At 42.0% G+C, this 23,241-nt stretch overlaps 2 protein-coding genes across 6 annotated transcripts in view; one reads left to right on the top strand and one right to left on the bottom strand.

Moving 5' to 3' along the window:
- atad2b (ATPase family AAA domain containing 2B) overlaps positions 1–11,185 on the bottom strand; it is a 129,858-nt gene extending 118,673 nt beyond the window's left edge. For 2 of the 4 annotated variants that reach the window (XM_031800745.1, XM_031800746.1), the window contains exon 1: positions 10,904–11,185. In XM_031800745.1, coding sequence (XP_031656605.1) covers positions 10,904–11,002 — 99 coding nt within the window. In that variant the 5' untranslated portion in view covers positions 11,003–11,185. The remainder of the gene's footprint in view (positions 1–10,903) is intronic. The other 2 variants (XM_020454923.2, XM_020454925.2) reach the window with 1 other exon arrangement.
- ubxn2a (UBX domain protein 2A) lies at positions 9,979–22,084 on the top strand. 2 transcript variants are annotated; one of them, XM_020454926.2, is made up of 7 exons: positions 9,979–10,101; positions 12,937–13,002; positions 13,085–13,199; positions 13,335–13,444; positions 13,640–13,777; positions 14,058–14,219; positions 21,190–22,084. In XM_020454926.2, exons 1-7 carry the CDS (start codon positions 10,070–10,072, stop codon positions 21,371–21,373), a joined length of 807 nt encoding a protein of 268 aa, XP_020310515.1. In that variant the 5' UTR covers positions 9,979–10,069; the 3' UTR covers positions 21,374–22,084. The 2 variants fall into 2 exon arrangements, with proteins under 2 accessions (XP_020310515.1, XP_020310517.1); XM_020454928.2 differs by lacking the exon at positions 9,979–10,101 and adding an exon at positions 12,057–12,377.
- Positions 22,085–23,241: the final 1,157 nt, after the last annotated feature.

Below are 23,241 nucleotides of genomic sequence, written 5' to 3'. Positions count from 1 at the left end.
AGAGAAAGAAAGACAGCTAGAGAGAGAGAGAGGATGGAGATGAGAGAGAAAGAAAGACAGCTAGAGAGAGAGAGAGGATGGAGATGAGAGAGAAAGAAAGACAGCTAGAGAGAGAGAGGATGGAGATGAGAGAGAAAGAAAGACAGCTAGAGAGAGAGAGGATGGAGAGAGAGAGAAAGAAAGACAGCTAGAGAGAGAGAGAGGATGGAGATGAGAGAGAAAGAAAGACAGCTAGAGAGAGAGAGGATGGAGATGAGAGAGAAAGAAAGACAGCTAGAGAGAGAGAGGATGGAGAGAGAGAGAAAGAAAGACAGCTAGAGAGAGAGAGAGGATGGAGATGAGAGAGAGAAAGACAGCTAGAGAGAGAGAGGATGGAGATGAGAGAGAGAGAGAGAGAAAGACAGCTAGAGAGAGAGAGGATGGAGATGAGAGAGAGAGAAAGACAGAGAGAGAGAGAGGATGGAGATGAGAGAGAGAGAAAGACAGAGAGAGAGAGAGGATGGAGATGAGAGAAAGAAAGACAGCTAGAGAGAGAGAGGGGATGGAGATGAGAGAGAGAGAGAAAGAAAGACAGCTAGAGAGAAAGAAAGACAGCTAGAGAGAGAGGGGATGGAGATGAGAGAGAGAGAGAAAGAAAGACAGCTAGAGAGAGAGAGGGGATGGAGATGAGAGAGAGAGAGAAAGAAAGACAGCTAGAGAGAGAGAGGGGATGAGATGAGAAAGAGAGAAAGACAGCTAGAGAGAGAGGGGATGGAGATGAGAGAAAGACAGCTAGAGAGAGGGAGGATGGAGATGAGAGAGAGAGAAAGACAGCTAGAGAGAGAGAGAGGATGGAGATGAGAAAGAGAGAAAGACAGCTAGAGAGAGAGAGGGGATGGAGATGAGAGAGAGAGAAAGACAGCTAGAGAGAGAGAGAGAAAGAAAGACAGCTAGAGAGAGAGAGAAAGACAGCTAGAGAGAGAGGGGATGGAGATGAGAGAGAGAGAGAAAGAAAGACAGCTAGAGAGAGAGAGAGGATGGAGATGAGAAAGAGAGAAAGACAGCTAGAGAGAGAGAGAAAGACAGCTAGAGAGAGAGAAAGACCGCTAGAGAGAGAGATAAACAGAGAGATGGAAAGAGATAGCAGACGAAGTAAGTGAAGCAAAGCCAGACTGGCTGAGAGATAAAGATAAGTCTGCTGCAGACTTCCACAGAAGAAGAGATGGAGACAGAGGGAGACCGAGAGACTCGTTGATTCACTGAATGTTGATTTTTTAAAATCTATATACAGTTACATATCGGGATAATATTTCTGACATTGTATCGTTTTGACAATATCTCAATATTATTTTTGTGCTTATTTAACGAGTTACCGTTTTCTGAATGAACTCTTAAAGATAAAGATCTTACATTTCAGTCATTCATTTATTAATTGTTACCTTCTAAATCAGTCTTATTCTGAATATCGCAAAACTCTAACATAAATGATGAATCACCAATATACAAATTGGCTTCATTATTTATTTACTTACCTAAATAATCACACAGAATTACATAAACAGGATATCTTACACACTGATTACTACATATAAATGCAATGAAAAGTCCCTAGAGGTCTTCCTAGCCGTCATATCAGGTTAGTCAATGGAAAGGGGGTGGGGACAGATGAAGAGCAGGAAAGACAGAATGGACCCACTACATACAGTTGATAACTATGCTTATGGAAATGCTAATACTTTGCACATGAACGGCCGCTCTTTCGAAAATAATTGCAATGTACATATTTAAGCTTATATTTTGTCGGCTCTCTCTGTTGAAATCGCCAGGTCCATTTTCTGTGGAGAGAGTTATTCATCAGAAGTCTGATTGTGTTCCCCAGACGTCAAAATGTATTTAGTAGCTGGAGCTTCTCAGATTTCTCAGAGAGTCTGTTATAATGGGTACGTCAGACGTACCAATGGTCGTTTGACAGGGAAATGTTCTTTCGTCTTCGGTCGAGTTTCCTAGACTATTTTACATATACAGCTACAGACTGTGAATGTGTAGTGTCTTAACCATTTGTAATGTATTCAGCTGGCGCTGCAAGTAACTGGTCTATAGAGTGATAGCCATTTAAATTGGCAACCATTTGAAAGTTGAGTGTCTAACCATTTCGTACCTTCCAGCTCACGGTGTCGGTCCCCGCTGGTCTAATGTAAAGTTCGTCACAGTTCCTTTTATGCACTCTGGTAAAAGGGGCCGTTCCATGACGCAGACATAATGTCTGTGCTCATGTGGGTGTGGTCACTGACTGGTTTCCCATGCTTGTACATGTAATAGTAACAGAATAAATAGCAATAGAATAACTGCACAATAAATAATGCTGTAATTAAATTATACACCCAAGGTAGGCTACTACCCCTTTAAGAGCTAGATTAGATTTTGTACTCCATGTTGTGATTCTCACCAAATAAATTGTCTTCACACTATTCAAATCCTACAATCACTGAACAGCTGATGAAGCTCTCAGCCTATAGATCACATGTTGCAAACAAATAATCTGAACTAAAAGCTACACACATTTTGGAATTTCTGTGCGTCCTTGACAATTGCTAATCAATATTCAAAAACAGCAGATTTTTCTCGAGAACCTGCACACCATCTATCTTTTGTGGCACCAACATGAGGGTTTATAGCATTTGAAACAGTGTTGCAGTAGTCTAGTGTGTGGTGCAGGAATAATGAAAAGCGAACCGAAGGGATTCACATTGCCCTAAAAAAGGGAACCGGATATCAGAATTCAAGTGAACCGAACTCAGACCACCCCTCGAGAGGTCTCAGTTCGGTTCGCTTCGGGGGGCTCTTTTGAGGGGTCTGAGTTCATTTGGAGTGTTCACACTGCACAAAAAAATTAAGCAACCGCACTGAGATAACCAAAATTGTCTAAAAGGGACCAAGTGTAAAAAGACCCAAAGTAAGTGGCTGAATTAATCAGGTGACGGGGCATTATATTCTGTTTGCTTTCTGAGAGTTTGAGAAGTCAAAGCCCTTTTGATGAGATATTTGTACAGCTGCCACTGCCATCTTGATTTCCTTGCGTTTTGTTCTCGGCCAGTCTGCTTCTCCCCCTTTCTTCTCCAAACAGAGGAGGCCCGTCGCCCTAGTGACTCCATGCAGCCATGCTGCTGGAGAGACAGTACTGTTCTTCCTTCAGACAAGCATGCGTCAAATCTTTGTTCATTAGCAATGTCTCTAGTTCACATTCGCTTGTAAAATGTCCAAACTCACCCAAAATTACATACGGTAGCTCCTACCTATACATGTATAACTTTATGATCTGAATTGCCTGTCTTGCAGTTTGTTTATTTTCATTTGCACTTGTTAGCATATTGAACTAGCAGCCTCCAAGGAAATCCGCTATTATGGCAATAGGCTCAGAAAAAGAAAAAAAAAACATCCCTTTTTCAGGACCCTGTCTTTCAAAGATAATTCGCAAAAATTCAAATAACTTCACAGATCTTCATTGTAAAGGGTTTAAACACTGTTTCACATGCTTGTTCAATGAACCATAAACAATTCATGAACACGCACATATGGAAGGCTCTTTAAGACACTAACAGCTTACAGACGGTAGGCAATTAAGGTCACAGTTATGAAAACTTAGAACAGTAAAGAGGCCTTTCTGCGGACTCTGAAAAACACAAAAAGAAAGATGCCCAGGGTCCCTGCTCATCTGCCTTAGTCATGCTCCAAGGAGGCATGAGGACTGCAGATGTGACCAGGGCAATAAATTGCAATGTCCGTACTGTGAGACGCCTAAAACAGCGCTACAGAGAAACAGGACAGACAGCTGATCATCCTCGTAGTGGCAGACCATGTGTAACACCTGCACAGGATTGGTACATTCGAACATGACACCTGCAGGACAGATACAGGATGGCACCAATAACTGCCCAAGTTACACCAGGAACGCACAATCCCTCCATCAGTGCTCAGACTGCAATAGGCTGAGAGAGGCTGGACTGAGGGCTTGTAGGCCTGTTGCAAGGCAGGTCCTCACCAGACATTATCAGCAACAACGTCGCCTATGGGCACAAACCCACAGTCGCTGGACCAGACAGGACTGGCAAAAAAGTGCTCTTCACTGACGAGTCGCGGTTTTGTCTCACCAGGGATGATGGTCGAATTCACGTTTATCGTCAAAGGAATGAGCATTACACCGAGGCCTGTACTCTGGAGCGGGATCGATTTGGAGGTGGAGGGTCCGTCATGATCTGGGGCGGTGTGTCACAGCATCATCGGACTGAGCTTGTTGTCATTGCAGGCAATCTTAACGCTGTGCGTTACAGGGAAGACATCCTCCTCCCTTATGTGGTACCCTTCCTGCAGGCTCATCCTGACATGACCCTCCAGCATGACAATGCCACCAGCCATACTGCTCGTTCTGTGTGTAATTTCCTGCAGGACAGGAATGTCAGTGTTCTGCCATGGCCAGTGAAGAGCTCAGATCTGGGACCTGTTGGATTGGAGGGTGAAGGCTAGGGCCATTCCCCCTAGAAATGTCCAGGAACTTGCAGGTGCCTTGGTGGAAGAGTGGGGTAACATCTCACAGCAAGAACTGGCAAATCTGCACTGCAGTACTTAATTCAGCTGGTGGCCACACCAGATACTGACTGTTACTTTTGATTTTGCCCCCCCTTTGATCAGGGACATATTATTAAATTTCTATTAGTCACATGTCTGTGGAACTTGTTCAGCTTGTCTCAGTTGTTGAATCTTATGTTCGTACAAATATTTACACGTTACGTTTGCTGAAAATAAACCCAGTTGACCCAGTTTTGCTGAGTTTAGATGCCAAATTAGCTTTTATGACATTTTTGGTGCCCCCTTGTGTACTAAACCGTTTATACCGTAAATCCCAGAGGGACGGTATGAAAATCTGGATACCGCACAACCATTATCTTAACTGGAATATCCTATGTATCTCAGAGTCATGGTTGAACAAGGACATAGTAAATATAAATCTAGCTGGTTTTTCTAAACATTGGCAGGACAAAACTTGTGTATCAACGAAGCTTAGAGGGGAGTGTGCGTCTCTTTTTTAAACAACAACTGGTGCGATCTCTAATATTAAGGAAGTCTCAAGTAGAGGTCGACCGATTATTTTTCACCAACGATACCGATTATTGGAGGACCCCAAAAAAAGCTGATACCGATTTAAATCGGACAATTTTTTATTTATATACATACATATAATTTGTTAATGACAATTACAACAATACTGAATGAACAATGAACACTTATTTTAACTTAATAAAATATATCAATAAAACCAATTTAGTCTCAAATAAATAATGAATCATGCTCAATTTGGTTTAAATAACGCAAAAACAGTGTTGGAGAAGAAAGTAAAAGTGCAATATGTTCCATGTAAAAAAAGCTAACGTTTAAGTTCCTTGCTCAGAACATGAGAACATATCAAAGCTGGTGGTTCAATATTACCAGTTCTTCAATATTCCCAGTTAAGACGTTTTAGGTTGTATTTATTAAAGGAATTATGACACGTCGACTATTTCTCTCTATACCATTTGTATTTCATATACCTTTGACTATTGGATGTTCTTATAGGCACTTTAGTATTGCCAGCCTAATCTCGGGAGTTGATAGGCTTGAAGTCATAAACAGCGCCGTGAAGCAAGAATTTCTAAGAGCTGCTGGCAAACGCAGTAAAGTTTGAATGAATGCTTACGAGCCTGCTGCCGCCTACCACCGCTCAGTCAGACTGCTCTATCAAATATCAAATCATATACTTAATTATAATAAAACACAGAAATAGGAGCCGTTGGTCATTAATATGGTCACATCCGGAAACTATAATTTAGAAAACAAAACATTTATTATTTCAGTGAAATACGGAACCATTCCTTATTTTATCAAACAGGTGGCAACCCCAAGTCTAAATATTGCTGTTACATTGCACAACCTTCAATGTTATGTCATAATTATGTAAAATTCTGGCTAATTGGTTTCGCAATGAGCGAGGCGCCCAAACTGTTACATATACCCTGAATCTATGTGCAATGAACGCAAGAGAAGTGACACAATTTCCCTAGTTAATATTGCCTGCTAACAATTTATTTTAACTAAATATGCAGGTTTTAAAAAAATCTATACTTCTTTGTATTGATTTTAAGAAAGGCATTGATGTTTATGGTTAGGTACATTTGTGCAACGATTGTGCTTTTTTTCATGAATGAGCTTTTGTTATATCATTCCCCGTTTGGCGAAGTAGGCTGTGAATCAATGATAAATTAACAGGCACCGTATAGATTATATGCAACGCAGGACAAGCTAGTTAACCTCGTAAATACTTGTTCTCCCCACTGTATGTGAGAATGCTGTTCATTGACTACAGCTCAGCATTCAACACCATTGTCTCCTGTAAACTCATCACTAAACTAAGGACCCTGGGATTAAACACCTCCCTCTGCAACTGGATCACTTGACGGGCCGCCCCCAGGTGGTGAGAGTAGGCAACAACACATACGCCAGGCTGACCCTCAACATGGGGGCCCCTCAGGGGTGCGTGATTAGTCCCCTACTGTACTCCCTCTTAAACCACGACTGCGTAGCCGCGCACGACTCCAAAACCATCATTATGGTGCACACATGCTCAAAAAGTTCTACAGCTGCACCATTGAGAGCATTTTGACTGGCTGCATCACTGCTTGGTATGACAACTGCTCGGCATCCAACCGCAAGGAGCTACAGAGGGTAGTGCGGACAGCCCAGTACATCACTGGGGCCAAGCTCTGCCATCCAGGACATCTATACCAGGCAGTGTCAGAGGAAGGCACAAAAAAATTGTCGAAGACTCCATCCTAGACTCCATCCATCATAGACTGTTCTCTCTGCTACCACACAACAAGTGGTACCGACACACCAATTCTGGGACCAACAGGACCCTGAACCACTTCTACCGCCAAGCTATAAGACTGCAAACTACTTAACCAGTAGCTACCTGGAATATCTGCAATGAACCTTTTTGCACTAATCTCGACTCATCACTTACGCTGCCGTTACTATTTATTATCTATTCCATTGCCTAGTCACTTTATCCCTACCTATATGTACAGTTGAAAGCGGAAGTTTACATACACTTAGGTTGGAGTCATTAAAACTTGTTTTTCAACCACTCCACTCTAGTTTTGGCAAGTCGGTTAGGACATGTACTTTGTGCATGACACAAGTCATTTTTCCAACAATTGTTTAGACAGATTATTTCAGTTATTATTCACTGTATCACAATTCCAGTGGGTCAGAAGTTTACATACACTAAGTTGACTGTGCCTTTAAACACCTTGGAAAATTCCAGAAAATGATATAATTGGAGTCAATTGGAGGTGTACCTGTGGATGTATTTCAAGGCCTACCTTCAAACTCAGTGCCTCTTTGCTTGACATCATGGGAAAAATCAAAAGAAATCTGCCAAGACCTCAGAAAAAAAATTCTGGCCTCCACAAGTCTGGTTCATCCTTGGGAGCAATTTCCAAACTCCTGAAGGTACCACGTTCATCTGTACAAACAATAGTACGTATAGTATAAATACCATGGGAGGACACAGCCGTCATACCAGATGCATTCTGGCTCCAAGAAATGAACGTACGTTGGTGCGAAAAGTGCAAATCAATCCCAGAACAGCAACAAATGACCTTGTGAAGATGCTGGAGGAAACCGGTACAAAAGTATCGATATCCACAGTAAAACGAGTCCTATATCAACTTAACCTGAAACGCCGCTCAGCAAGGAAGAAGACACTGCTCCAAAACCGCCATAAAAAAGACAGACTACGGTTTGCAACTGCACATGGGGACAAAGATCATACTTTTTGGAGAAATGTCCGCTGGTCTGATGAAACAAAAATAGAACTGTTTGGCCATAATGACCATCATTATGTTTGGAGGAAAAAGGGGGAGGCTTGCAAGCCGAAGAACACCATCCCAACCGTGAAGCACAGGGGTGGCAGCATCATGTTGTGGGGGTGCTTTGCTGCAGGAGGGACTGCTGCACTTGAGAAAATAAATGGCATCATGAGGCAGGAAAATTATGTGGATATATTGAAGCAACATCCCAAGACATCAGTCAGGAAGTTAAAGCTTGGTCACAAATGGGTCTTCCAAATGTACAATGATCCCAAGCATACTTCCAAAGTTGTGGCAAAATGGCTTAAGGACAACAAAGTCAAGGTATTGGGGTGGCCATCACAAAGCCTGACCTCAATCCTATAGAAAATATGTGGGCAGAACTGAAAAGGCATGTGCGAGCAAGGAGGCCTGTAAACCTGAATCCATTACACCAGCTCTGTCAGGAGGAATGGGCCAACATTCACCCAACTTATTGTGGGAAGCTTGTGGAAGGAAACCTGAAACATTTCACCCAAGTTAAACCATTTAAAAAGGCAATGCTACCAAATACTAATTGAGTGTATGTAAACTTCTGACCCACTGGGAATGTGATGAAAGAAATAAAAGCTTGAATAAATCACTCTACTATTATTCTGACATTTCACATTTTAAAATAAAGTGGTGATCCTAACTGACCTAAGACAGGGAATTTTTACTAGGATTAAATGTCAGGAATTGTGAAAAACTGAGTTTAAATGTATTTGGCTAAGGTGTATGTAAACTTCTGACTTCAACTGTACATATCAACCTCAATTAATTTGCACCCCTACTTATTACTGGTACCCCGTGTATACAGCCAAATTATCATTCCTCATTTTGGACTAATTCCTTTTTTCCTCTGCATTGTTGGGAAGTGCCCTTTAAGTAAGCATTTCACTGTTCGTCTAAACTTGTTGTTTACAAAGCATGTGACAAATAAAATGACTTGGATAATATTGTATCCTGAGGTCCCTGCAAATTCCCAGGCCTACTGAACCATACCCCACTGAAGAGGATAAAGATGCCATGTCCTTGGTACTTGTATGTCCTTTAGTCTGTAAGTCTCCCTTCCTTATTGATACAACACAATAGCCTGTCTGATGCCACATACCACTGCTAGCAGCCTACAGGGAGACTAGTCTGACTATCACCCAGATGAGACAAGGAGAAATGTGCATCACACATCAATGACTGTACGTAAGGACGGTGTTCTGTTCAATCTTTCACTCAGCATTCCATTCACACTTGCTCTCTCTCTCACTGTTCCTCCCAGCCTGTCTTGTGTCTGCGCTCCTGTGAATACTTATCTGTCAAAACTCTGTCACTGTTATTGAGGTGAGAATGAACTGCAGCCATACAAGAAAAATGGGGCACCTATAAAAGGACTGGAACCACTATCCTGGCTCCAGATCTGTTTGTCCTGGTTTTTGTTGTCAAATGGCGATAATAAACTGAATTTAATTTAAAGAATAATTTCCTTCATTTAAAATAAATTAACAGTACAGTGCATATTTTCAAGGTTAGCCCAAAAGCCGTTTCATCTTATCAATATTAAGTTGTTTCATCTTATTGTCCAATGGGAATCCATGCAGCCGTTTCGTACTTAAAACATTCTACATTCAGGCTCCTTAAACTAGATTTAATGGCAAGAAGGTGGGAAAACAGGGAAAATATGCATACTTTAGGAAACTCAATTTTCCACCACCCTTCTAGTGGCTAAATGCTAGTCCCGTTGTTGTGTATGGTGTTCAGCCAATCAGGTTGTAGCAGTCTGTTGTTTACACTTGGTCCGAATGCTGTACACAATGTCAGGAAGTAGCATTAGCCACAAAGCATGGAGGAGGAAAATGCTGTTTCATTTTTAAAAAACACAAATTTTTCACCTTCTCGCCATTACAGTTAAGCAGGAAATCGACACCTTTGTAGCCTGAATGGAGAATGTTTTATGTACAAAGCGTCCACATGGGATAGGACAGTATAGTCAATTGGACGGTAACATGGAATGACTCAATATCGCCATCTGCCGGCCTGTAGACTATATTCCGATATAATCTCAAACCTAGTGAGTCAAACTGGAAAGTTTAAATTTATTCAACACCGAACAACCTGTTGCACAATTGAAGACATATTTCGATTATCATGACAGAGTAACTAACGTTAAGTTTCAAATGGACAATAAATCAGTAAAACACTCAAGAGGGTAAGCAAATATTAAAATATTAATTGTATTCACAACATCTTGGCTACATCTTGGCTACATTTACGTATACGTTGGTACATCATTGTTTACATTTTGGATCGTTATTGTTGTGACATAATGCTTCAAATCCGACATTAACACTTTAATCTTTAGCATACTATTTTAACCTGCAATAAACTAAACCCCCTTAATATTAAGTCAACAGTAGCCCGTATAGTTGTTCACTTCAAGTTTTTTTTTACAAACAAAAAAGTTCAGCGAGTTCAACTTCAAGCTAGCTAGCTAAATAAAGCGAGCTAACGTCAACTGTTGTGAATCACAAGGGTTCCCTTTGAGGTCCCTTCCCCCACAACAAGCTAGCTAGCAATAGCCTGTCATTTCTTTACATATAGCGATAAACACGGTTAGCTATACAACATGCTTATCGATAACGTTCAACACGTCAACTGCCCCGTGTCTCTTTGTTTTAAGCTGTCGAGTACACACCAAGACATGCTAGCTAGCAGTCTTTCCTGCCAGTCAGTGGGCCAGTGCGGTAGACTGTAGCAGGGGCAACACAAAGGGAACTCAACTTGGAGCTAGCAACGCGCTAACCTGCAAGCTATCAGTCAAGCAATGCCGTTCGTGTTAATGGCAAGCTTTTTAATTAATGAATGCAAAGCCACATTGTATTCGTAAAATAAATTATGTTGGTGTCAAATATTGTACACTTTTAAAAAAAAGAAAAAAGTAATGAGAACCGGCTTGAGGCCAAAGCTAACTAGCATAGCTTGCCGGGCAGTGGAGAAAATAACCCGCTTACATGTTCTTCATGTTCTTCATTCCTGGCGGAAGATCGGGTCCTGGACGAGATGAAGAGAGTGCTCGGCTCATGCCGAGAGCTCTTTCTTGTGTTCACCATGATTTTTCAGTTTATTTGCACTTGTTTAGTCTGTCTATCCGTCTGTAGACTGCTTCAGTGAGCACGGCATTGAAGCGCCATTTCTCTTTTGCTAGTTCTCCTGGCAAAATTCGCTCGCGGACCACTTCCGCTTTGCAATGCTTGTCAGTCCAGGGACTAGACTTCAGAAATACCAAAGTTTTGTTATTTGATGAGGATAGATCAAACGTTTAATTGAAATAGTTGCATGTAGGCGTATCACACAGATATATATTTTTTTTCCTGGGGGGGGGGGGGTGCCACCTACTACAACTGGCTAGCTATCTAATCTGACTGAAGTCAAGTCATTTCAGTTTTCCAAAAACGTTCGTATTTTACTGTTTTTAAACCAATTACTTGTAGCTAATATAACGGACATTTTCTTGTAAAATGTAACGGTTATTTAATTGTCTCGTTTAGGAATAATGAACTGATACTACTGAGTTTATTCGATTAAATGTGATATTTCACTTGATAAAATGATAAATGTCTCCTGCTGTCTGCAATTTACAGTCGAGCCACGTGCGCGCGTGCAGCTGTTGTTTTGGTTTGCAGCCAGAGCACAACTGGACGGAAATGATGAACATGCAAATAACTGATTCATTGTTCATTGTAGTACTAGTAGTAATTTCTTAACAGACTGTTTAGCAATGTTTATTTTGCACGGGGAATCAGTAGAATGTTCTACTCTTTCATCAAGCAAATTGCTAAAATTCTGAAAGTGTCTCTGATTCACTGTGCTTATAGGCCACACAACAACACCATTATGCATCGTGTGTGTGTGAGAGAGAGGGTGAATACTACCGGTGTTGGCCAACGCAGCTGACCATCTGTTTTGTTCTTGTTGAACGTGTGATGGATGGGTCTAGCTAATAACTAAAAGTCTAACAAAAAACGGAGAATATTCCTATCATACTAAGCATTTCTTTAACTATGCACAAAATACCATGAATCACAAACACCTCCATTAGCCTACAGTATGGCATAGAGTATTTTTTGTTTATAAAGTATTAAATAGTCTATTTCAGTCTGAAACTACTACCAAAAGAAAGCACTACCTGCTGTGCTCAGTCAGCACCACAGAGGCCAAACCAGATGCCATGTTCACGTGATAGCCGGAACCAGGAATCTCGGACATTTTCGACGTGCTAACTGGTTGAACGCGGCACATGTTTAACTACAACCATTTAGCAAGCGACTTTTCTAGGTTCGACTATTACGTGAACGCTTCAAGTGAGCTTCTAGTGAAAACATTACGGCAGCTGGAGCGCAGAGACGGCGCTGACGTCAAAGAAATTGCTCATCAGAAACTTGGCTGTAGCCTAGCAGCCCATGATTAAGACGAGAACACGAACTGGTAAAACAATGATATGTATAGCCTATTTCTGTGCAAACGCTAATATGTAATCACAACTCGATGAGCGATGCATTTTAGGCATATATTTTCAGGGAACCACAGTTGCAAAATACGTTGTCTGCCAGACGCGCCTTATGTAATTCTGTCGCATGTTGAAATGTGTGTGTGAATCCGTGTGATATTTGATAAAGGTGATATAAATATATATTGTGCAAACTAATATTTCGATCTATTAATCACAGGCAGGAACTACTATTTGGTATTTTGTAGCCTAGATAGTAGGCCTACATTCTCAATAGATCCGGGCTTTCAGTGGTTTTATTTAAGCCTACAATTGCATGGCTAAGTCGATTGAACTGTTGTGTCGTGATCTATCAAAACAAATTGTTAATAGTCTGATTTGGCACTTGAGCATGCGTATATGGTGCCTTTTAAAATTATGGAATGATATGATGATATTGATTATATATTTGTTCCAACTGCTGTCTAAAAAGCATCACAACAAGTGATATCGCATATTCTTCATGTCAGAGTTTTCTTCCCTGATGTGTTTTGTCAGATGGACAACAGCAGAACACATCATGAAAGACATTGACACAAGAGGGAGTGACAAAGATGATACCTGGTGAGTGATGTGAAAGAACTAACCCCCAAGGACTTACACATTTGGAAGTCACTTTTATCAGTTACCTTCATAATTGTTCCAGGTGTGATGGGACAGAGAACGAGGAAGAGGAGGTTCCTATAAGAAGAAGTTTCTCCGTGGAGGATCTTCTGGATGAGGTGGAGAAAATCAGCAATGTTGCCTCTGGAGGCTCAAAGGTCAGGAAACAAACAGGAAGTTCCTGCATCTAGAGTCTACAGTATCTCTCAACCCTATTATATTGTTATGATCAATACTCATACACATTCATCCTGTTGATGTCTGTGGTTGTCCTGTGGTGGTGGATGTTCAAGGTGAAGGTGGTGGTGAGACTGTGGAAGGATGGCTTCACCCTGAATGACGAGGAGTTCAGGAGCTACTCTGTACAGGAGAACCAAGATTTCCTGGAAGCCATCAAACGAGGGTATGGCAACTATTCTTACTTTAATATACTAGGTTAATTGAACAAATATCCCGTCTATATATACTTTCGCTTTTTTCCTGATTTTCCCATCCACCCCTCCCCTTTCCTTGCTGATTTATCTACCAGTTTTGTTCTTCTCTCTGTAAAATGTATTGATTGATTGGTTGGTTGACATGCCTGTCTGTCCGGTTCCAGTGAGCTGCCTGTGGAGTTGGAGAGCAGGGCAGAGGAGGAGGAACTGGAGGTGAATGTAGAGGATCTAACAGAGGAGGCGTATGTTCCCAGGAAGAAGACCTTTCACCCCTTCAGTGGGCCAGGATACAGGTTGGGCAGGTGAGACATGCAATGAGACAGACAGACAGACGGACGGACGGACGGACGGACGGACGGACGGACGGACGGACGGACGGACGGACGGACGGACAGACAGACAGACAGACAGACAGACAGACAAGAAGGCTGGGCAGGTGAGACGGCTCAGTCAGAAGTTCTTGCAATTTCCTTGGTGGTTGTGTCATGCTATATTATAGCACTAGGTGTCACACTAAAACATCTTCAAAGCTTTGTCATGTGACATCTTCAAATAGTTGACTGTGTGTGCGTGTGTGTTCAGTGTTGCTCCCAGAGTAGTGGTCCGGTCTCCATCGGTGCACGAGGAGGGGGAGTTCCTCCCGATCCCCATGATAACACTGGACCACGGCCTCCCTGTCACCTCTCTGCAAATCTGGTTGGCTGACGGCAGGAGGCTGGTGCAGAGGTTCAACCTATCACACAGGTGGATATTACACTGATATAACCCCTCATACTATCCACACAAAAACAATATTTTGTCAAAATGCAAAATCCTGATGATGTGGTCAGTGAAACTTTGCTTCTTGAATGTCCAATATCTTGAAAACTTGACTGCTGACATGCAAAACATGTCAGCAGTCAAGTTTGTATCAACAGTGAACTAATAAACTATATTTTGATATTTTTTGTTTTGAGTGAATTTTCCCTTTATAACAGTATAGGAACTCACTGTATAGGAATGTGTCTGTCCTAAAGTGCCCTGCCGAAGCAGTAGATCCTTGCATCCATGATTCTTATAAGCTCAGTACACTGAATAAGCCAGGTCTTTTAAGGTTATCCTACTGACCATGACATAATCGTTCATATTCATCCTCGCTTGATCTAGCGTGCCTGACTCTGCACATGGGCCATGTTATCCCCTAGCACAGGGCATCATGTTACAGTTGGAGTCAGATGTTTACATACACCTTAGCCAAGTACATTTAAACTCAGTTTTTCACAATTCCTGACATTTAACCCTAGTAAAAATCCCTGTTTTAGGTCAATTAGGATCACCACTTTATTTTAAGAATGTGAAATGTTAGAATAATAGTCGAGAAAATGATTTATTTCAGCTTTTATTTCTTTCATCACATTCCCGGTGGGTCATAAGTTTACATACACTCAATTACTATTTGGTAGCATTGCCTTTAAATTGTTTAACTTGGGTCAAACGTTTCAGGTAGCCTTCCACATGCTTCCCACAATAAGTTGGGTGAATGTTGGCGCATTCCTCCTGACAGAACTGGTGTAACTGAGTCAGGTTTCTAGGCCTCCTTGCTCGCACACACTTTTTCAGCTCTGCCCACACATTTTCTATAGGATTGAGGTCCGTGTTTTGTGATGGCCACTCCAATACCTTGACTTTGTTGTCCTTAAGCCATTTTGCCACAACTTTGGAAGTATACTTGGGGTCATTGTCCATTTGGAAGACCCATTTGTGACCAAGCTTTAACTGATGTCTTGGGATGTTGCTTCAATATATCCACATAATTTTCCTGCCTCATGATGCCATCTATTTTGTGAAGTGCACCAGTCCCTCCTGCAGCAAAGCACACCCACAACATGATGCTGCCACCCCTGTGCTTCACGGTTGGGATGGTGTTCTTCAGCTTGCAAGCCACCCCCTTTTTCCTCCAAACATAACAATGGTCATTATGGCGAAACAGTTCTATTTTTGTTTCATCCGAACAGAGGACATTTCTCCAAAAAGTACGATCTTTGTCCCCATGTGCAGTTGCAAACCGTAGTCTGGCTTTTTTATGACAATTTTGGAGCAGTGTCTTCTTCCTTGCTGAGCGGCCTTTCAGGTTATGTGGATATAGGACTCGTTTTACTGTGGATATAGGTACTGTTTCCTCCAGCATCTTCACAAGGTCCTTTAATGTTGTTCTGGGATTGAGTTGCACTTTTTGCACCAAAGTACGTTCATCTCTAAGAAACAGAACGCGTCTCCTTCCTGGGCGGTATGATGGCTGCGTGGTCCCATGGTGTTTATACTTGCGTACTATTGTTAGTACAGATGAACGTGGTACCTTCAGGCATTTGGAAATTGCTCCCAAGGATGAACCCATTTTTTTCTGAGGTCTTGGCTGATTTATTTTGATTTTCCCATGATGTTAAACAAAGAGGCACTGAGTTTGAAGGTAGGCCTTGAAATACATGCACAGGTACTCAAATGATGTCAATTAGCCTATCAGAAGCATCTAAAGCCATGACATCATTTTCTGGAATTTTCCAAGCTGTTTAAAGGCACAGTCAATTTAGTGTAAACATCTGACCCACTGGAATTGTGCTAGTGAAATAATCTGTCTGTAAACAATTGTTGGAAAAATTACTTGTGTCATGCACAAAGTAGATGTCCTAACCGACTTGCCAAATCTATGGTTTGTTAACAAGAAATTTGTGGAGTGGTTGAAAAACAAGTTTTTGTCTCCATCCTAAGTGTATTTAAACCTCCGACTTCAATTGTATATCATATAATTAGAATTTCCAGAACAGGCACTCCAATTCAAGTCAATGTTCCATATTGGTTGTGAGGGGAAGAAATACCGGTATGTCAATTTTTATTTCTATCTCATGTGTTCTGTCTCCTGCTGCATCGGGCCTGCTGACTGCAGAAAACCTGATGTGACAGTGTACATCTATACGATCCCTAGAAAGGGATTGCATAACTGATATGCATGATTTATTATGTAACGGTTAGCTGAGCGAGACAGGGAGAGAAGTATGGGCTCCCTATGGGGCTTCATATCAATATGAGATCTTGTTTACTATATACAGTGCATTCAGAAATTATTTAGACACTTTGACTTTTCCCGCATTTTGTTACCTTACTGCCTCATTCTAAAATGGATTAAATAGTTTTTTCCCTCATCAATTTACACACAATAGCCCATAATGTCAAAGCAAAAACAGGTTTTTAGAATATTTAGCAAATGTATTTTAAAAAACTACTGAAATATCACATTAAGTAAGTATTCAGACCCATTACTACTCAGTACTTTGTTGAAGCACCTTTGGCAGCAATTACAGCCTCGAGTCTTCTTGGCTATGACGCTACAAGCTTGGCACACCTGTATTTGGGGAGTTTCTCCCATTCTACTTACAGATTGTCTCAAGCTCTGTCAGGTTGGATGGTGGAGCGTTGCTGCACAGCTATTTTCAGGTCTCTCCAGAGATGTTTGATCGGGTTCAAGTCTGGGCTCTGGCTGGGCCACTCAAGGACATTCAGAGACTTGTCCCGAAGCCACTCCTGCGTTGTTTTGGCTGTGTGCTTAGGGTCGTTGTCCTGTTGGAAGGTGAACCTTCTCCCCAGTCTAAGGTCCTGAGTGCTCTGGAGCAGGTTGTCAACTAGGATCTCTCTGTACTCTGCTCCGTTAATCTTTCCCTCGATCCTGACTAGTCTCCCAGTCCCTGCCGCTGAAAAACATCCCCACAGCATGATGATGCTGCCAGCACCATGCTTCACCGTAAGGGTGGTGCCAGGTTTCTTCCAGTCTTTAAAAAAATATATATTTCACCTTTATTTAACCAGGTAGGCTAGTTGAGAACAAGTTCTCATTTGTAACTGCGACCTGGCCAAGATAAACGCATAGCAGTGTGAACAGACAACAACACAGAGTTACACATGGAGTAAACAATAAACAAGTCAATAACATAGTAACATAGTAGAAATAGTATATACATTGTGTGCAAAAGGCATGAGGAGGTAGGCAATACATAGGCCATAGGAGGGAATAATGACAATTTAGCAGATTAACACTGGAGTGATAAATGATCAGATGAACATGTGCAGGTAGAGATACTGGTGTGCAAAAGAGCAGAAAAGTAATTAAAATAAAAACAGTATGGGGATGAGGTAGGTCAATTGGGTGGGCTATTTACCGATGGACTATGTACAGCTGCAGCGATCGGTTAGCTGCTCAGATAGCAGATGTTTAAAGTTGGTGAGGGAGATAAGTCTCCAACTTCAGAGATTTTTGCAATTTGTTCCAGTCGCAGGCAGCAGAGAACTGGAAGGAAAGGCGGCCAAATTAGGTTTTGGCTTTAGGGATGATCAGTGAGATACACCTGCTTAGCGAGTGCTACGGGTGGGTGTTGCCATCGTGACCAGTGAACTGAGATAAGGCGGAGCTTTACCTAGCATAGACTTGTAGATGACCTGGACCCAGTAGGTCTGGCGACGAACATGTAGCGAGGGCCAGCCGACTAGAGCATACAGGTCGCAGTGGTGGGTGGTATAAGGTGCTTTAGTAACAAAACGGATGGCACTGTGATAAACTATATCCAGTTTGCTGAGTAGAGTATTGGAAGCTATTTTGTAGATGACATTGCCGAAGTCGAGGATCGGTAGGATAGTCAGTTTTGCGGCGTGAGTGAAGGAGGCTTTGTTGCGAAATAGAAAGCCGACTCTAGATTTGATTTTTGGTTTGGAGATGTTTGATATGACACTTGGCATTCAGGCAAAATAGTTCAATCTTGGTTTCATCAGACCAGAGAATCTTGTTTCTCATGGTCCGAGAGTCTTTAGGTGACTTTTGGCAAACTCCAAGCAGGATGTCATGTGCCTTTTACTGAGGAGTGGCTTCTGTTTAGCCACACTACCATAAAGGCCTGATTGGTGGAGTGCTGCAGAGAAGGTTGTCCTTTTGGAAGGTTCTCCCATCTCTACAGAGGAGCTCTGTCACAGTGACCATCGGGTTCTTGGTGTCACCTCCCTGACCAAGGCCCTTCTCCCCTGATTGCTCAGTTTGGCTGGGCAGACAGCTCTAGGAAGTGTCTTAGTCGGTTCCAAACTTCTTCCATTTAAGAATGATGGAGGCCACTGTGTTCTTGGGGACCTTCAATGCTGCAGAACATTTTTTGTTACCCTTCCTCATATCTGTGCCTCGTCACAATTCTGTCTTGGAGCTCTATGGACAATTCCTTCGACCTCATATCTTGGTTTTTGCTCTGACGTGCACTGTCAACTGTGGGACCTTATATGTTATGTCCAATCAGTTGAATTTACCACAGGTGGACTGGAATCAAGTTGTATAAACAGCTCAAGGATGATCAATGGAAACAGGATGCACCTGAGCTCAATTTAGAGTTTCATAGCAAAGGGTCTGTCATGACTGTCCTGATCAGGTTACAGGAGACCACAACCCTACAGATTATCTCTCAACCCCAACAGAGGAGGAGAGATCTAGGGGTCTGAAGATGTGGGGGTTTTATGACCCCTCACGTCCCTGGTAAATCTTGGGCCATAGACAACATTCCTGTGCCCTCTCACTATGGAGAATCAGCCTCAGAACATTAAACATGCAATAAAGGGACTTTGGAACAACGGTTTCCGTCAGCCACAAAGGTGGTCATGATGATAGATGGAAGATGGAATATGAAAATGTATGTCATTTTTTGGTTTTGTTAGTAAAGGTTAATAGATGACGTTATTACGAAAACATTGTAACTGTAAGAGTTTTCCTAGGATATGCTTGGTGTTTATACATTGTATGTTGTGTGGAAAATGTCCAAATCAAAGAGAATGTTTTGGTAAAGATGAAATGTGAAGTTAGTTGTCTAAAATTGGATTTGAGTCAAATCTAGACCTTGCCTCTTAACTTGGTGCGTCCAGAGAATTGCCCTAAAGGCGGTCACGCCCACTTCTGACCCAAGGGTATAAGACATGCTGGTGAAGAATTAACACATCAGACTGTGACCCGAGCTGCAGCCGAGGTCTAAAAAGTCAACGAACCCAAAACTCAACCCAAGGTTGAAGACAAAGAAATATTTTTCTACCCAAGCTACTGATGAGTAGCTGTGTCTAAGCGGGTGAATTCAAGCCGGACCACCTAACCTCCACTCTCCATCGAATCGTGGTATCTACACTGTTTCATTCCTACGCTGTGAGCTCTGAGCTACAGAGCTGTCTGCCCTCAGAAGAGCCCTCCCAGAGCAAGGGCGAGGAATCAGACCAAAAGGACACTGACATCGTGTGGACGACCAGATAGTTGCGCCGGAGAAGTGCGTCATTGAGAAGCCTAAACGACCCACGCGGAGCTTCCCATCTTAGACCTCCCACACGTAATTACATCATTATATTCTGACCCATAAGAGCGGCAGTTTGGGGCAAGGCTAGGGTTAAAATAAGCATAGCTGACAAATGCACCCACATGTATATTTCTCTCGTGTACTTTCTCTTTTTCTCTCTTTTAAATCCCCATTTTGGGTAACACGCGCCATAGTGTGTTGGCCCATTATACTAAGTTCTCATCAATAGCCTATAATGTGTTTTTGTGTATCTTTTATCATCATTTTAGCTTTCTAGTAAATAAAGAACAACAGTTTTCAGCTGTGCTACCATAATTGCAAAAGGTTTTTCTAATGATCAAATAGCCTTTTAAAATGATAAACTTGGATTAGAGCTAACACAACATGCCATTGGAACAGGAGTGATGGTTGCTGATAATGGGCCTCTGTACGCCTATGTAGATATGTAGATATTCCATAAAACATCAGCCGTTTCCAGCTACAACAGTTATTTACAACATTAACCATGTCTACACTGTATTTCTGATCAATTTGATGTTATTTTAATGGACAGAAAATGTGCTTTTCTTTCAAAAACAAGGACATTTCTAAGTGACCCCAAACTTTTGAACGGTAGTGTATATTTACAGATGGCATTTCTGACAAGAAACACATACAAAATATAGATTCCAAACTTTAAATGCCTCTAGTTTGAAGTTGTGATGTGTGACATACACCTAGCTTCTTGAAACACGTTGCATATATAGTGGTATAGAGCAGGGGTTCCCCAAACCTTTTCACTCAGGCCTCCCTTCCAGCATTGGGGAACATCCTGCGCTCACCCTTGCGAGTGGGTACGCAGCACACCTATTTCTATGGGCACACACACTGTTCATGACACAAACTGTTCACACCCCTCGTGTTGTCCTAGAGAACATTTAGCATGTTTTAAAGCTTATTTCTTGCAATTCATGTTTATCCAATTTATATTTCAGTGACTCAAACGTAACAAAATCTATGGGCTAAAAAACGTTAGCTGATGTGGGCTCGTTGTTCTGGACATTTTCTGACAAGTTATAAATGGCTCTCTATGGTATGCATTGACTTACATGACAGGAGGAAAACTAATGATGCACAACCCAATTTCGAAATTGCGCCCCACCGTTTGGGAACCACTGGTATAGAGAGCAATGGTGTGTAGATGTTTTGTAGGGGAAATACTTGACTATTTTCCTGTTATGTTGTTCCGAGACACAGTTTGCTAATAAGTGATCATTAGTATTTATTTAACACATTTCTGAATTCACAGAATTGTTTGCCAATTCTAATTTTGTGTGCCTGCATGATTCCCTCTATGCGTCTGTATGTGTGAGCTCATCTCTGTGTTGTGTCCTCCTCAGGATTAGTGACGTTCACGACTATGTCCAGCGCTGTCAGAGGAACGGCTCACCTTTCATCTTGACCACCTCACTTCCTTTCCGCGAGCTCCGGGAGGAGGAGCTAAGTCTGGAGCAGGCGGACCTAGCTAATGCTGTCATCGTCCAGAGGCCCCTCAACACAGAGGCCCCCTTCGGACACTCCTGAGTCCTGACCAATTGGAACATTCACAGAGACCCTGAAATCCCACCCACTGGTCACACAGAACCTTTTCCCAACAGAAACATCCCTCTTAGTTCACTCCTGAAGTGAAGGCAATACTCATACAGTAGTCCCTCTGGTCTGTCCAGGGTGGAGATGTTGCTCCCAATCCCCATATTCATCCAAGCCTCCTCTGCTGACGTCTCACATCACTCCTTGAGCATCAACAGGGCTCCAACTGCCTCCACTACCGCTCTAGCAATGTGATGAAAACCCAACACAGCCAATTCAGCCGTATCTTCCTATGTGTCTATCAATCAGTCCTGTAAAATGTTCCCTAAACTCAACATGTCTTCCTATTCTGTAACTATTACCAAGGATATGGAATACACTGAATGTTGTGCACTATTTTAAAGTGCATATATGTTGTGTTTGATTGGTGGTTATTAAGCGGCTATAGTCTAGCGAGCGTCAAGAAAACATTCTGCATCATCATTCTGTCTTTATGGAAAAGGTGCAATCATATTTAACATTTGACTGCAGTGGGCTAAATCAGGGTCACGGTGTTTCCTGGTAGTCTTAAACAAATATTCTTTGAAACAAAAGTATAGACCTCACACATGGAAACTGATTCCATGTCTTTAAATGTACAGTACACTATGCACCACACCTGCTTACTTCCTGATCAATAATAAACTACGTCCTTCAACTATCCAATCATTTTCTTGCTGCTTTAGACCTTTTCTCAACTGATAATGAAAAGTTTAGTTGTACAATTTTTTTTAGGAAGGGATTCCTTGACTACTAACCGTTTTACATAAAATATATACATACAATATATTTTGTGTGGTGAAATAGCTTGAATTGACATTTTAGTCATTTAGAAGATGCTCTTATCCGGAGCATCTTACATTGGTGCATTCTATAATGAGACTCCATTTTCACTTGACATGCCTTGTGGTTTTCCACTTGAGTGAGGTCAGTGTGCTGGTGTGTGTGTGTCCTGTTCTCTCCCCGGGCTCTGCCTGGTCATGGCAAGATGAATACCATTATCCATTTTCAGTATTTGAAGCCACAAGGACCACAGGAGACATGAGAGAGAAGAGGACTCAAGGAGAGTAATGTGAGTCCTGGGGTGGTCAATATAAGAGGGGGGGGGGCAGAGTAGACACAGCTGGAAATACCTTGGACATTGAATCTAATGTCAATATTTTGATCATCATTAGGCCTAAAACCAGACATAGGCCTAGGTATTTTCTTTGTCTCACCATGTGCTCTTCTGGCCTGGCGGCCTGCCAGCGATGTCCTGGAGTAAAAGAGAACGCATTTCCTCTCTTAACATATTTAATAACACTAAGCACGCCTGGAATTACGTCCCATATTTTTCTTTCCAAAAGGGGCTTTTTATCTAAGCCAACCAACCTTTCATTTGCGCATTCCTCTTCACGCATTATTTAGCATTATCTGAAACATGTATGGAGTAATGCGGCTCATATGAGCGATTTCCCGATTGTGATATCTTTCAGAGGCGAATGTTTGGAATGTGTGAAGAAGTCTGGAGGGTTTGGCTGGGTTCTCTGTTTCTGGGCCCTGGCAGCTGGCAGGGTCTCTGAGAGAATGCAGGTAAGTGGACTCTGCTCTGCGTTTAGAGGCTTGCTGCACTTTTGTGAAAGAAGATATTCTGCGAAGAGGATGAGAAAGGAGAGGAGAAGAGACGGGTCTTCTGTGGGACTGCTTGTGCTCTGAAGGAATCGCCGGACAAACACTATTGAGTGAGATTAACCTCTAACAATCTAAAAAGCATGGGATAGTCCTACCGGTAAATGTTTATTATAGGCCTGTGTGTTCAGACTGCTGAACACTTGAACTGGACT

This window comes from Oncorhynchus kisutch, linkage group LG21 (assembly GCF_002021735.2).
Source record: "Oncorhynchus kisutch isolate 150728-3 linkage group LG21, Okis_V2, whole genome shotgun sequence".
Taxonomy (NCBI): Eukaryota; Metazoa; Chordata; class Actinopteri; order Salmoniformes; family Salmonidae; genus Oncorhynchus; species Oncorhynchus kisutch.
The sequence above is the reverse complement of the archived record's forward strand: the minus strand, read 5'-3'. Positions and strand labels throughout refer to the sequence as shown.